Source organism: Phalacrocorax carbo, chromosome 20 (assembly GCF_963921805.1).
Source record: "Phalacrocorax carbo chromosome 20, bPhaCar2.1, whole genome shotgun sequence".
NCBI classification, from domain to species: domain Eukaryota; kingdom Metazoa; phylum Chordata; class Aves; order Suliformes; family Phalacrocoracidae; genus Phalacrocorax; species Phalacrocorax carbo.
In genome coordinates, this window is record NC_087532.1 from 9,597,332 (window position 1) to 9,611,629 (window position 14,298).

A 14,298-nucleotide genomic window follows, 5' to 3' on the forward strand; every position below is an offset into this window, starting at 1 on the left:
CCTCTTCCCCTGCCCCTCTGCCCCTTCCCCAGGTGGGGCAGGAGGGGTCAAGGTCTCCATGACCTCCAGCCCTGTCTCCTTTCTGGCTCCAGATCACAGTCAAGCACCAGTGTCCCTCCTGCCTGTGCTGGGACAATGCCCTCCTCTTTCCTCTCCTCAGAGCCTGCTCACTCCATGGGAAAGAGATTGAGGCAACTGAAGCAAACAAAAGCCTGTTTGCAGCCCCTTCACATCACTCTTCTCCACGTGACTTTAATTAAAACAGAAACATGGTTTAAACCAGGGCTCCTATTTGGGTGTCTACTTCCACCCTTCCCTGCTGCTGCGTCCTGCTGCCCTCACCCATGCAGGACCCCCACCAGCAGGTGCCTAACACCCTGCTGTCTGTATCCCCAGCCCCATCCCAGGTAGTGGTGATCCACCAGGAGAGCACGGGCCAGAACAGCGTCACTTTGCTGTGGCAAGAGCCAGACCAGCCCAACGGCATCATCCTGGAATATGAGATCAAGTACTACGAGAAGGTAATGCTAAGCTTGCTGCCAAAAACCCATTCCAGCATGGTAGATTTAGACAGGGGCACGACTCAGTTTAAATCCTGCTGGTGCAATTGCTGCTATCAGCCAGACTTGCACAAAAGACAACATTTTGAAGACTTTGTGGCTGCTGTGCTGATGCAGCAAGGTTTTTGGTGTTGCTTTTCCCCAGGACAAGGAAATGCAGAGCTATTCGACTCTGAAATCCAAGGGCACCACTGCCACCATCTCTGGGCTCAAGCCTGCAACCCGCTACATTTTCCAGGTTCGGGCTCGCACCTCCGCTGGCTGCGGAAGGTTCAGTCAGACTGTGGAGGTGGAAACGGGGAAGCCAGGTGAGCATGTGCAGTTGTGGGTTATGGGAAGCGTGGGACAGGGAGCATGGGGATGGTGATGTCCCTTTCCATGGCAATTGTGCTTCTGCCATGCAGGGAACAGGCTGGAGGCACATGTCCTGTGGTTGCTTGAGGTTGCCCTCCTGAGGTGTGTTTATACATTAGAAAGAAAAGGGAGAAATGATGTAGCTGGGAATGATGGGCTGGGAAGATCTGGTGAGGTTCTGAGGCTACAGACTCCTCCGCACTGGTTTGCTGTATCCCTGTGGCTTTCCCAGATCTGTCTTGGTTTCCCCATGTGTCCCTGTACACTGGGAGAGCCCCAGAGGTAGGGCTGGGTGGGGATCAGTGCTTTTTCTTTGAAGAACATGACCCCAGTGGGGTAGGTGAGTTTCTGAGCACAGCGGAGTGCTCCTCACCCCAGCCTCCCTCCTTCGTACCCTACTTCTTCCAGTCTCTCTCCGGTACGACACGATGACAATTGTCTGGATCTGCCTGACACTCATCACTGGCCTTGTAGCATTGCTGGTGGCCCTAATCTGCAAGAAGAGGTAAGTGTTTTCTGGAGGTCAGTGCAGCTTGTCATCGAGCAGGAGGGATGGGAGAACTTGGGTGCAGCTTTTATCCTCTGTTTGTCCAGAGCATCCATAGAACAGGGGTTAATATGCAACCAAGAGAGTTCGTTTGGAAGTCACCATACCTCCACCCACCCTGAGGCAGACCCAATCTCCAGACCTTTCCCGCATGCCAGCAGGCTGAATATCAATAGCGATACCAGTACCAGCACCACCACCAGTACGAGGGCTGACTGGAGGGGTTAGGAGGCAGGTCAGGAGTGGAGAGAGCTCTTCTCCATCAGAAAGGTCTAAAAGGGATTACGTGCTGCTGCATCTCAGCATGGCCGATCCAGGCATGTGGATCACACTTGCCGCTGCCCAGAGGAGACAAAGGGCTGCAGCTTTTAGCACTGCCAAGCCTTGGAGAGCACCTGAAAAGTACCTTGCTCCAGGCCATAGTGTCAGTCTAGCAAGATGCAGGGATGCAGCTGGTGGAGGCCCAGGCATTAGCTCCAGCTCCTGCTGGGCTTCTGACCCTTGTGTCCCCGTGGCAGGCACTGCGGGTACAGCAAGGCTTTCCAGGACTCTGACGAGGAGAAGATGCATTATCAGAACGGGCAAGGTAGGACCCTCCCTGTGGCTGCCCCTGCGATTTGAAGGACCTCAGCCCTGTGGATGGGCAGGGACGTGGACTGTTACCCTTGGCACTGCAGTGGTTTCCAGGGGGAAGGGTTTTGACCACTGCCTGCTTCTGGGGATGTGTCCGAGTGGGGTCTCTGATCCCAGGGGCGTCCTGGTGTTGGGGGTTGAAGGGCTGCACAGTGTGAGATGGGACTGCAACACATTCATCCCAGACAGAAGCAGGCCAGAAGAGCAGAAAATTCATCACAGGCGAGGGGTGGGGGAGCAGTGCAGGGGGACAGTCACATGGAGGAGACCTGGGCAGCCGGGTCCTAGACTGCTCTGAGGTCACTGTTATGCCAAAGAGTGCCTTGGGTTTCCTTGGGGCTGCAACATCTGTGGCTCCTCAGCATGTCAGCCTGAGAGGTCCTGCCCTGGTCCATCCTCTGCCTGGCTGCTGGGCCCCCTACTTCTTGGCAGGGCTGCCTGAAAGAGCTTATCTCCTCTCTCCCCTTTGAAACCTGGCAGTGAAGTTCCCTGAGTCAAAGTTCTATGTGGACCCCCACACGTATGAGGACCCCTGCCAAGCCGTGCACGAGTTCACCCGTGAAATTGAGGCATCCCGGATCAAGATAGAGAAGGTCATTGGGTCTGGTGAGTCCCCAGGCATGAAATAAACTCTTTGGAGGCAGCCTAGCGCAGAGGGTTGCTGTTCAGCTGGTGTGGCACTGATGGCTCAGGCTAACACAGCAGATGGCTCAGCCTGTCTCATGTGCTCCAATGTGGCCACCCTGCTTTCAAACCTTGGAGCAAGCATCTGGGGTGAGAGCAAATGAAATTGCAAGCAAAATGGTAAATTTTCAGAACAAAAGGGGTTTTGCTTAGGAACAGGGGTTGCAGGGAAGCACAGGGCAGAGCCAGAGCTGGAGCTTCACCAGCAGCATCCCAACGGCTTATGGAGGCTCACCCTGTGTGCTGAGGGACAGTGCAGGGCCAAACAGAGCAGTATGAGGAAGCCTTACTGAGAGACATCCCTGCTGCTCTAAGACACTCCCAAATTTGTTAATTGAAAGCAGTAAAGCAAGTGCCACTGTAATCATTCTTGGCCCATTGCCCTCAGTAAAAGGCATCAGAGAGAGGTGGGTTCTGATACTTCTGCCCAGTTCCCGGAGGTGGCACTGGAAGCCGGCGATGGGCAATCCTTTCTGTTAGCAGAGGCAGCGATGCACAAAGAGCCCCGGAGTCCTGAGGGGATGGAGCACGCTGCGAGCATGCCAGCAGACCGGGTGATCCATGGTGCTGGTGGGTTGATGCAAGAAGCCGAGGAGCTCCCCATGCCCTCACCTCCACTTGCCTTTCAGGGGAGTCCGGAGAGGTGTGCTACGGCCGCCTGAAGCTGCCAGGGAAGAGGGAGATTCCTGTGGCCATCAAGGCACTGAAAGCAGGCTACACTGAGAAGCAGAGAAGGGACTTCCTGAGCGAAGCCAGCATCATGGCGCAGTTCGACCACCCCAACGTCATCCACCTGGAGGGGGTGGTGACCAGGAGTATGTGGCTGGTGGGGTCAGGCCCCTCTGGTGGGGCAGAGCTGGGATGTACCTCCCCATGGACACCCTGGGAGATGGGGGTCAGGGATCACTTTGGGTGCACTCCATCTTTGGCTGCACTGATTGTTCACTTGTCAGATGTCCATTTATCTGGGGTCCACTCCATCCCATCCCATCCCATCCCATCCCATCCCCCGCCTTGTCTTACAGGACAAACTTTCCATGCAGCAGCTCTCCTCGCTCCACAGTGCGGCCCAGGTCAGGGTTATTGGATTAGGAGACGTCCTGCCCATTAGCGTTTATTTTAAAGGCCGTCTGTATTGAATCATAATTTGAAGCCTTCCTTCAAAAAAGGCACATTCTGATGCAAAGTGTTATGCTAATGGAATGCAAATCTCAGTGGGATAATGAAGATGACCTAGCCATGTCAATAGCACCTGGAGGGAGGGGTGAGTGTTGGGGTTATTGATACCCTACTGTTGTGCCTGTCCTGCATGGTGCAGGGGTGACACCACACTGCAGGGCTGCAGGAGATCCATTGGCCTGGATTCATGTTTCTCCCAGTAAAAGCCTGGCACTGGGCTTCCTGGAGGAAGGTGACTTCTCTGCTAACTTGACCTCCCTTGTCTCTGCAGGCAAATTGGTAATGATTGTTACTGAGTACATGGAGAATGGCTCGCTAGACACCTTCCTCAGAGTAAGGACCTCTTTTGTATTTTTATTCGTTGCACATCCCCCTGGGCTGAGCGACAGGAGCAGAGGCCTGTTCCTGCCCCTCAGCCTCACGGCCGCTGAGACCGTGTGCACCCAGTATGAGCACCCAGTGTGCTCTGGGCCCTCCCCTCTCCAGCAGAGACCAGCTCCCGGGAGCAGCACTGCAAAGGCAGGGGCACCTGCCTGAGTGGTGTGCCAGAGGCGCTGGGTTGGCAGGAGGTGGGCTGGGGGACCAAGAGAAAGGCAGGGTTAGGGGAGGTGCTAAGCCAAAGATGAGAGGTACTAAGGGGTCACTTTAATGAGGGCAGTATCAATAGGATGCTGGTGAAAACCACGAATGAACTCTGGGTTATTTCCTCTCCAGAAACACGATGGGCAGTTCACCATCATCCAGCTGGTGGGCATGTTGCGTGGCATTGGCGCGGGCATGAAGTATCTGTCTGACCTGGGCTACGTGCACCGGGACCTGGCTGCCCGCAACATCCTGGTGAACAGCAACCTGGTCTGCAAAGTGTCTGACTTTGGCCTCTCCCGCATCCTGGAGGATGACCCTGATGCTGCGTACACTACCACGGTGCGTGGCTTCTAGCGCCGGAGTCCTGTTGATCCTTACTGACAGTGATTAACCCAGGCCACTGACAGATGGAAAAGTTAAACACTCTCGAGTCAAGACAGGCAGAGAAGGAATGGAGACAGCCACCCCACTGCTGATATCCGGACCAAGAGCATGAACCCAAAGAGCTCCTGAGCCTTAATACATTGTCCTTCACACAGGGACATCCCAGAACTGGTGTGCCGTAAACAGAGAAGTGGGGTGGGAGAGCAGGGAGGTGATCAATCCTCCCCAGCCAACCGCTTCTGCGGGCACGCATGGCCCACTGCACAGGGACACTCCCATGTCCCCACTGGATTCCTTCCCTAGACCGTGTAGCTCCATCCACTCCTTCAGTTCTCGGTCAGTAGGTGGGTGTTATGGTACACTCTTCAGTAGCGTGGCCATGCACGAGTTTTCCCATGTGGCTCTGCCTCATTCAGAGGTGTGGAAAGGGTGGGAATTGGCTTTGCAACCTACATGATTTTGATTTAATGTAGGACACTTTTGTCTGTGAAGCCATTTTTAGATTTTTCTGGCCAACCTGGCAGCTCTGGAGCTTGATGTGCTCCTCCACTGGAGGCCATCAGAGGTAAAATGAAATACATGGAGGGAATGTGCTCTTTTTGCTCTTCTCTGGCCGTGAAAGGAGTTGGTGTGCTCCCCAGGCACACCTCTGGCTGAGAAAATGTGGTGGATAGACAGTTCCTGATGGAGGCCAGTTTGGAGCTGCAGCTGAAGAGTCTGAGCAACATTTTTCAGAAGGACGGAGACTAGAGAAGCAGGAAAAGATTCAGGTTACTTTGGGGTAGCTGATGGCAATGCAGAGCATGGCCCAAAGCAGCTGCAGCTCTGAGGGATGAGTGCACAGTGGCCCACCCTGGAGAACACGGCCTTCATGCTCTTGGCTTGACTTCAGCCAAGTGGAGAAGTGAGCCAGAATGAGTCCTGTGTGTGTCTTTGCATTCAGCTGCTCCCTTTGGTATCTCAAGAAATAACCTGACATTCCAGATCCTTTTATTCTGGGGAAGGTTCCTGCTGCTTGGTTCAAGTACAGCATCTTCTGCATCTTGGCATTGGGACTCTCAGAGGAAGGGTAAGGAGGGGCCCAAGATCAGCTAGGGCTTCCTGGTATCAGAGTAGCCCATCTCCTTGTCCAGACACACACATAGCCTGGCCACCCTCCCACCAAGGCAGTCTCTGAGGTTTCCCCAGTGCTTTTAATCTTCGTGAACAAGTTTCCAGAGGCAGTATGTCTGTCACCACGCCGGGTCAAGGAGGTGACCTGAGTGACCAGAGCTCATGTATTGACCTACCTGCTGACCCTTTCCAGTCATGCTCAGTTTCTAGAGACACTGTCTCATGTCCCCAGTATGAATACAAGCAGGGAGGTCACTGGAGGATGGAGCAGCCAGTGGGAATGGCACCAGCAGAGTGAGGCATCCTGGCACAGCGAAACCCACTGGAGCTGGTTACTCTGGAGGAAGACTGGGTGCATAGTCTGGATAGAGATGAAGCACAAGGATGCAGTGACGGGATCAGGAGCACGAGATCTCTGGTGAGGTCTCAGTCAGTGCATCCTGAAAATGAGGACTCTTTCTCATTCAGAAACTTGTGATAAGATGGTATCCTGTGTTCCTCCTCTGTTGTCCTTGACCTGCTCAGGAGATTACTTCCCCAGAGGGACTCTCCCCAAGGATGCATCATTCATCTTTGGTCCCCATCAAGGAGTGCACCAGAGCAGGCAGGACTCAGCTGGGTGGAGACAACTCTCACTAGACAGGGATACCTGAAAGGTGTTCCTAGGCACATCACGTCTGCCCCAACAGCTATGGGGAACCCACCTGATGTTCCCTACACCACCACTTTCCTCTTCAGATGGCAGGCAACCACATTTCCAGTTTAAATGTGTTGTTTGCCCGTATGTTGCTGATTTTTGTCAGCATGGTCCTTTAGTTCAAGAAGTCCTCCTCTTCAGTGCTCACCTGCCAAAGCAGTAATGGACAGGGAGCACATGCCATCACTCTCCTTGTCTGCTCAAGTCAGGCTCTGCCTGCTGCCCAGGAGGGTCAGCTCCATGCTTCTGTGCTCTGGTAGCTCTTGGCTCCACTTCATCACTTTGATTTCCTCTCTCTTGAACGCTGAGGGCCATTGTGCATGAAGAAGACCTTGTACAACAGCACAGCTTTCTCCTTGCTCTACTGGAAATACCTTGAAGTCATCCTTCAGGTACACCTCTAGGCTTACCTTGTGCAGATTGCCTCCTCAGTCCTTTCCAGAAGATGCCATCCCAGTATATCTCTTGTCTAATCTGCTGTCCCAGCTGCAGAGATGTAGGGATGCCTGAGCCCTGCATGCTCTGAGCCTCCCCTGTTGCTCACTTTTTCAGGGGGGGAAGATCCCTATTCGCTGGACGGCTCCGGAGGCCATCGCATACCGCAAGTTCTCCTCAGCCAGTGATGTGTGGAGCTACGGCATTGTCATGTGGGAGGTGCTGGCTTACGGCGAGCGCCCGTACTGGAACATGACCAACCGGGATGTGAGTGGACACGAGGCAGCACGGTGGCAAGCCTGCCTCTTCTCCTGCCCTTGCCCAAGCCAGCCTAGCAGAGGGGCTGGGGAAAAGGGCCCCAAAGAGCAGCCCTTGCCTCTCCTCACATCCCTGCAGGGCTGAGCACCACGTGCTTGTCTCCTCGGTGGGGACATCAGCGTTTCGCCCATCATTGCACTGAGCAGCCTTTCCCTTTGCAGCACGCGGCTCCTGGCTGTGCCTAGCTGTGTGAACTGTGGGTGTCCCCATCCCTGCCTGCTGCTCCGCAAAAGCCTTTTTGCTGGCTGGAGAGCATCAGCACATGTTGTGCCACTTTCCCATTCCCTGGAAGGGGTCAGGGCTTCCCTAGGATCACTGCAGCCCCACTGCATTAGCCTGCCAGTCCCTCCTGCACCCAGCGCTGGGGGTCTGTCCCTTCCACTGCACACAAGGCTGCTGAGAGCCCTAGGCTTGCACCACCTGGCAGTAGGCTTTGGGCTTGTTAGAGTTATGTGGAGCCACTCTTATCTCAAGAATAGCTTAAAATTGTAGGAAAATGTATGTTATATTCTTGACTACAACCTAGGAACAAAATTTTGAAAAGGGGGCTGTAAAATTAATATTTTGATTCTGCAGAACCACAGGACTCCTTTTTTTTACCTACTGGGACTGTAAACCTATCTGCCTTCTCCCTGCTCTGGGAGTCCTGAGAGTCCCCACTCTCCCTAGTGTTTTTATTATTTCAGAAAGTGTCTTTGGTGAGAACAGGGTATGGATGCAGTGGCTTACACCACCTCCTCCGCACAGTTCCTTCAGGCAGGGTTTCCTCCAGCTTTGCTGAGCGGTGGCAAGCCCTGGTGTTAGAACAACTGAACGTGAGCGCAGCTCTCGTAGCTTGCCTGCTGGAGGGAAGCTGCAAGATTTTACGCCTGTTGGACCACTTAAACCTGCTGTCACAGCAGTGATTTCTTGTATGTGTATGGTATCCGGCCTGCTTCCATCTCTCCACAGAGACTACGCACAGCTCGCTGGCACTGCGCTTGTCATTTAGCATGAATCTTGTGAACACCTGCCCTGCTTCCCCATCTGATGTTCCCAGCAGCTCATGCACCAGGGATCTTCCCCGTGTGCTGCTGTCTGGGGGGCTGGGAGTTGGGGGGATGGGGGTGTGTGTGTGCAGCTCCACTTCGGCGTGTGGCTTCCTTCCAGGTCATTAACTCAGTGGAAGAAGGCTACCGCCTGCCTGCCCCCATGGGCTGCCCCACAGCCCTGCACCAGCTCATGCTCAATTGCTGGCAGAAAGACCGCAGCGAGAGGCCACGCTTCTCCCAGATTGTCGGCATCCTGGACAAGCTGATCCGCAACCCTGACAACTTGAAGTGTACAGCCACCGTGACCAGGTAAGGGCTTCCTGAGCCGCCGCGATGAGCAGGGGCTGGCAGCTGATGCTGGGCAGAGCATGTGGGTTGTGGCAAATAACGGCTATTTCTGTCCAGCCCTAGCAGCAGTGTCTTCCCCTGTGACCATGGACACACTAGGGCCCATGGGCACAGGTTGTGGTGGGCAGTGGGAAGCATCCTGCACTTCACTGCCTTGTTCCCACCGTAGCAGGCCCACGCCAGGGTCTGGTCAAGTGTGTGCAGCAGCGCCCATGCAGCAGCGTGCCTGCCTTTACCAGCCTGTGAGGGCTTTCCCTATCCTGCCCTCACCTGCAGGGTCACAGGCTCTTTGAGGCGGACCTCAAAGCCTGGTCACCTAGGACCAACGCCTCCTGGTCTAACCCCTTCTGTCGTGCTCCCAGGTTCACCCAAACACCCTTCGATAGGGGACTCCTCGACCTGGCCAGCTGCCTGACAGTGGAGGACTGGCTGGACTCCATCCGGCTCGGGCACTACCGGGACAACTTTGCCATGGCAGGTTACTCCTCCCTGGGCATGGTGATGCGCATGAACATCGAGTGAGTACCAGAGTAAAAAAAGCACTGGTGAGGTTGCCCTGCACCATCCCACTAGTCCCATGCAGTGGCCATCCTGCCCTGGCTTGCTCGACCTAATTGGCCCCTGAGCCAGAAACACACCCCTGAAGAAACAGTGTTTGGCCCATACCAGTTTCATGTTGCGACCTGGGATGATGGCCAAGGCTGTGCTGACCTTTGCGAGGAGGTGTGGGAGTCATACTGAGAGGGTGTGAGTACTGAGTCACCTCTGGTGCTCTGCTGTGGCTCTCCAATGTCATCATAGGGTCATAGATAATTTGGGTTGTAAGGCACTTGAGGAGGTCATCTAGTCCCACCTCCTGCTCAAAGCAGGGTCAGATATGAGGTTGCTGTCTCCTCTCACTTTTGTTTCCCATGTCTGGACCAGAGTGTGGCTGGGCTATATTGTGCAGCTCCCCTGGGATCACTGGGAAACAAACGGCACTGGGGGGAACCTCAGAGCTTCTTGAGAGCCCAGTGCACTGGACTGGCTCCCTGCTCAGTGCAGCGAGGCAGGGAGGCTCCATCTGGGGCCTCAGTGTGAGTGGAAGGTTGGCCAAATCACCAAAGCTGGGTTAAGGAGGGCTGAGGAAGATGTGTCCCACCACCCATCCTCCTCCTGCTGTAGGGAGCTTGCTCTGCCACCTCTCTAGGGGTTCTCCAAGGTGGGTGATGCTCCAAGTGGTACCAAAAAAGGACTGCAACTATACCTGATCCTACCCTGGACTTACATTCCCCATCCCTTGGTGTTAGCAATAGTTCCAGAGCTGGCAAAAACTTCTCCAGCCTCTGAGGAGACTTGTTCCCTGTCAAAAGGCATGGGGCTGCCAGACTATTTCCCATGACTCAGGAAGGATGTGATGGTGCACACCTTGGTCCAGGTGGAGCAGGTAGAGAAGAGCCAGTAAAAGGGAAGATAGAGACATGCAGGCAGAGGGCTGTCATGTGCATTGGTCTGGGCTGTACTTGGGACCTTTGCTGTTGGATTGAGCTGATACTGATCCTTGTTTCTCATGTACATTGGGGAAGCTTTTGAATGGGGCTGGCTCATCATCCATCCATCTTTCTGACTGTCTTGTCTGAGATGATCTCAGTAAAACTGAATCCAATTTCAGGGCATCGATCTTGTCACCTACTAGCCTGTCAGGAGTGATCTCCCTCCTGCTCCTGCTCCTCCCCGGGGCTATCACAGCTGCCCAAGTGAATGGCAGCCTCTCTGTCCCTAGGAGGGCACCCATGTACCCTCAGCAGCAGCATCCTTGTGCTGATGGGCAAGCAGAGAAGAGCCAGGCATGGGATCCTGGGCTGGTCCATGGGGCCCGCACACGGGGAGGAGCAGCATCTCTCTGGGGCCCAGCACAGGTCCAGCCCATGACGTATCTGACAGTGTCCTTGTTCTCCAGGGATGTTCGGAGTCTGGGCATCACCATGATGGGCCACCAGAAGAAGATCTTGAACAGCATCCAGACCATGCGGTCCCAGCTGCTGAACACACATGGCCCCAGGAGGCATCTCTGATCACCAGCTTTGCAGACCCGCGTTGGGCATTCCTTAACACTTACCCTGGCAAAGGGGCAGCAGGGTGGTGAGCAGGAAGACAGGCACCAGACCAGGACCTGGAGCCCTGCCAGTATCTCTTTGTTTTCAGCATCAGTGGAAACGTGGCTTTCCAGATACCTCGATGGTCCTGCTGCCTCCTTCCCCCAGCTGAAGGGGGGAGCAGCCTTCCAAGAGGGCTAGGGACAAGTCACGCTCTCTCCATCTTCTACTGTGTCCCTGTGGGACTTGGGGTCCCCACACAACTATGCAGGACAGGTGGTAACCCCTTCACACGGTGGGATGGCCCCAGATGCACCTGCAGATGGAGGCGTACCAGGTGCAACAGCAATACCAGGAGCAGTGGGACTGGGCTTGCCACAGCACACGGCTTCTTTGGACCTGACAGCTGTGGAGTCCGTTGGATCTCTGAACTATGGAGGGCCCCACAGGCTGCCACATGGCAGAGACAACCCTGCACCCCACTACCTCCCGGTTCCAGTGTACTCCAGCCTGGACCTCGCATGCGGGTGACTTCATGGTCCACCCCCACCAAGCTCAGAAAGGCAGGGGACAGAGTACAAGCTGGCAGTGCCAGAAACGGCTGGCTCTGCATGCAGAAGAGAGTCCCCCAGCATGGAGGTGAGGTGGCCAGGGTCTGCTGTCTGGAGCCTCAAGAAGCCCCAGGATGCTGCCAGAGACTCTCTGTCTCTTGAAGCCACCAGCACTGCTCCTCTCCAGATCCAGAACAAGCATCCTAGGGCAGGCCAGGCACTTTTTCTAGGGACACAAGCTCAGGTTTCTCCCCAGCAGAACAACCATCCTGGCCTCCCCTAAAGCTGTACCAGAGCAGAGGAGAGTGGGAGTTTGCTTCCATCTCACATGATGGAGGGACAGAGAGACTTTTGCCAAACTCTTCTTTGTTCTTATATTGCCCTAGAGAAACCCAAGAGCTGTCCCATTACTATGCTACCTGCTTATGCCCAGGGCTGCTGTGTCATCTGCAGAGAAGGGGTCCTGAGCAATATTTCCAGCTGCAGTTACACAGTCCTATGGCTGGGGACAGGGGTTCTGGGCAAAGAGGGTCTTCAGCACCACCCACCTGGTGAGCCCAGTGACTAGGGGGATTGGCCTTTCCTCCACAGCTCTCCTCTCCCCCACAGGAGCATCTGTTTCGGTGAGCTTGCCTGGTGCGGAGCAGTGTCCTCCAAAGACTTGCGGAGCTGGTCTGAGAGGCTGAGCTGGCTGCAGAGATGCAGATGTGCCAGGGAGGGGGGGCAGCCTGTGGGCTGCGAAGGTTTCTTTTGGGTGTAAATACAATTTTCTATGGGTTTGGGAACTGTTTTACTGAAGTATGATGTTAACTACACAAAAATGGTCTCAAAGCACAGAAGTCTCAGTCATGGGGCTGAACTCACTGCAAAAAATTCTGCTGGGGGAGTGTCTGGGGAGGGGGCTGCTGGAGATGATGTGCTGGAGGGGAGCCACACTGACTGCCAGGGACCAGCCTGGCCCACATCAGCCTGTCCTTAGCACTGGCATGGTATACCCAGAATCACTTGAATGCAGGTACTGGTAGGATCTGGCCTGAGGTCTGTTCCTCCCAGTGCAGTTTGGGCACAAGGTGGGGTGGGGGGAGGGTTAAAGCCATTTCTCAGCTGCAATAATCCTGGCTAAACTGGCCTGTCTGGGGCTGGCTTGGCTTTTCATCCAGGGCACTTACATCCTGATGGATTCTCTGACTGTGGCGGGCACTTTACTTCTTCCTATGGAAGCTCTTTGTAATGGGGGACAGATGCAATGTGTTGTTTAATTTTTATTGCACCCTGCGTCCTGCACTCAGGCCTGCCACACACCCACCCTGCAGTCAGCATCATGACGGAGGTCAGTCCAAGCCCTGCAGCACAGGATGGAGGGTGCTGGCCATGTCCTCTCTTCCCAACATTTGGGACTCCCCAGAGGGTGAGTCCATCGCGGACAAACTGGGGAGAGCAGAGGTCAGGCCGGTGCCACAGACCTGTGTCCTTGGGGTTTGCTGGGCAACCCTAGTAACATGGGCTGCAGGATCTGAAGTTGGGAGCTGCCAGATGGCCCCTTTCCAGGAGGTTCACGGGTCAGATCCTGCAGTGTGGGGTCATTGGGCTGCTCCCGGCTGCGAGGATGGTGGGGCAAGGTTTGCTTTTTATGTTCAGAGCGTGCACCTCCTCCTGGACAATAAAACTCTTTCATCCCACGGGCCATCTCCTTGCCTGTTGTTGTCTCTGTGTTGCAAACTGTTCACTTGCAGAGAGTGTGGGGGCCTCCATGGCTGCTTCACAGGCATGGGGCCAGCACGGGCTAGCCAGCTAGCCACCTCCCTCCTCCCCTCCAGAAAGCCTCCCACACATGAAGGATGATTCTCTGGGTAGCAGGATTGCCTGTGGGATGGGCCTATGGGTGCAGGGAAGGGCCAAGATGCTGATGGTTCATATGCTCCCTATGGGTGTGTGTGTGTGCGCTATGGGCTAGGAAAAGCCTACCCAAAAGACACCAAGTCCTTGCTTATAGGGCAGGAGATTATGCAAGTATGGGAGATCTTGTGTGCAGAGGCTCCTCTGACCCTCAGGGGTCTCTTGCAGGTTTTCCCTGATCCAGGCTTACCCGCTTCTAGAAATTTAGGAATTGTTAAAAAAAGGCAACCCCCCCCCCCCCCCCCAGTAAAAGCTCAATCCTCTTCCCCTGAATTTTGAGCTGAAGTATCTCATAGGTGGGCGTGCAAAACCCTCCTTGTAGCTGTGGTTCCAGCTGACCTGCAGTGAATGATTTGCCAGCATATGAGCTGCAGGGACAAAGACAACACCAGCATTTGCAGGAAAGAATTTCTTGCCATATAAAACCGAAAGGGCACCACAGCACAGGGTGGGTTGGCTCTATCCATGTCACCGCCTGCACACAATGCCCCCAGCCGTTGCAGTCCTTCAGGGATGGAGGGCTCTGCATCCCTGCTGTGGGGAGAAGCCAGCCTGGCTCCCCCACAGTGCTGTGCAGCCCTGTCCTCCCAGGAACCCAGCCCTGCTTGCACCAGCTGTCCATGTGCTATCAAGTTATCCTTCCAGCCCCGTCCAGAGGGTCCTTCTTCCCTGTCTCCCCTTTCACTGTTTTCTCCAGTGCCCAGAACTAGCCCAGAGGCTGGGAAAGCTGCAACCTCCCCAGCACTGAGGGCTGAGCTCAAGCCCTGTGCTCTGCACCCTGCTTTACGTCCCCCATTTGCCGTTCCCATCCCTACCACTCACATCACGACTGCAGGATGCTTCTCCTGTTGCTCCTGACCTGTCCTGGACTGAACTCTCTCCACCAACTCCCAAATATATCCTTAGGC

General features: G+C 54.9%; 1 protein-coding gene across 1 annotated transcript in view; it reads left to right on the forward strand.

Annotated features, from left to right (window-relative positions):
* EPHA8 (EPH receptor A8) overlaps positions 1 to 12,123 on the forward strand; it is a 39,024-nt gene extending 26,901 nt beyond the window's left edge. The window contains exons 5-16 of the mRNA XM_064470232.1: positions 397 to 521; positions 706 to 868; positions 1,323 to 1,419; positions 1,980 to 2,047; positions 2,575 to 2,700; positions 3,408 to 3,593; positions 4,229 to 4,290; positions 4,672 to 4,881; positions 7,289 to 7,438; positions 8,639 to 8,829; positions 9,231 to 9,386; positions 10,808 to 12,123. Coding sequence (XP_064326302.1) covers positions 397 to 521; positions 706 to 868; positions 1,323 to 1,419; positions 1,980 to 2,047; positions 2,575 to 2,700; positions 3,408 to 3,593; positions 4,229 to 4,290; positions 4,672 to 4,881; positions 7,289 to 7,438; positions 8,639 to 8,829; positions 9,231 to 9,386; positions 10,808 to 10,922 — 1,649 coding nt within the window. The 3' untranslated portion in view covers positions 10,923 to 12,123. The remainder of the gene's footprint in view (positions 1 to 396; positions 522 to 705; positions 869 to 1,322; positions 1,420 to 1,979; positions 2,048 to 2,574; positions 2,701 to 3,407; positions 3,594 to 4,228; positions 4,291 to 4,671; positions 4,882 to 7,288; positions 7,439 to 8,638; positions 8,830 to 9,230; positions 9,387 to 10,807) is intronic.
* The last annotated feature ends 2,175 nt before the right edge of the window (positions 12,124 to 14,298 follow it).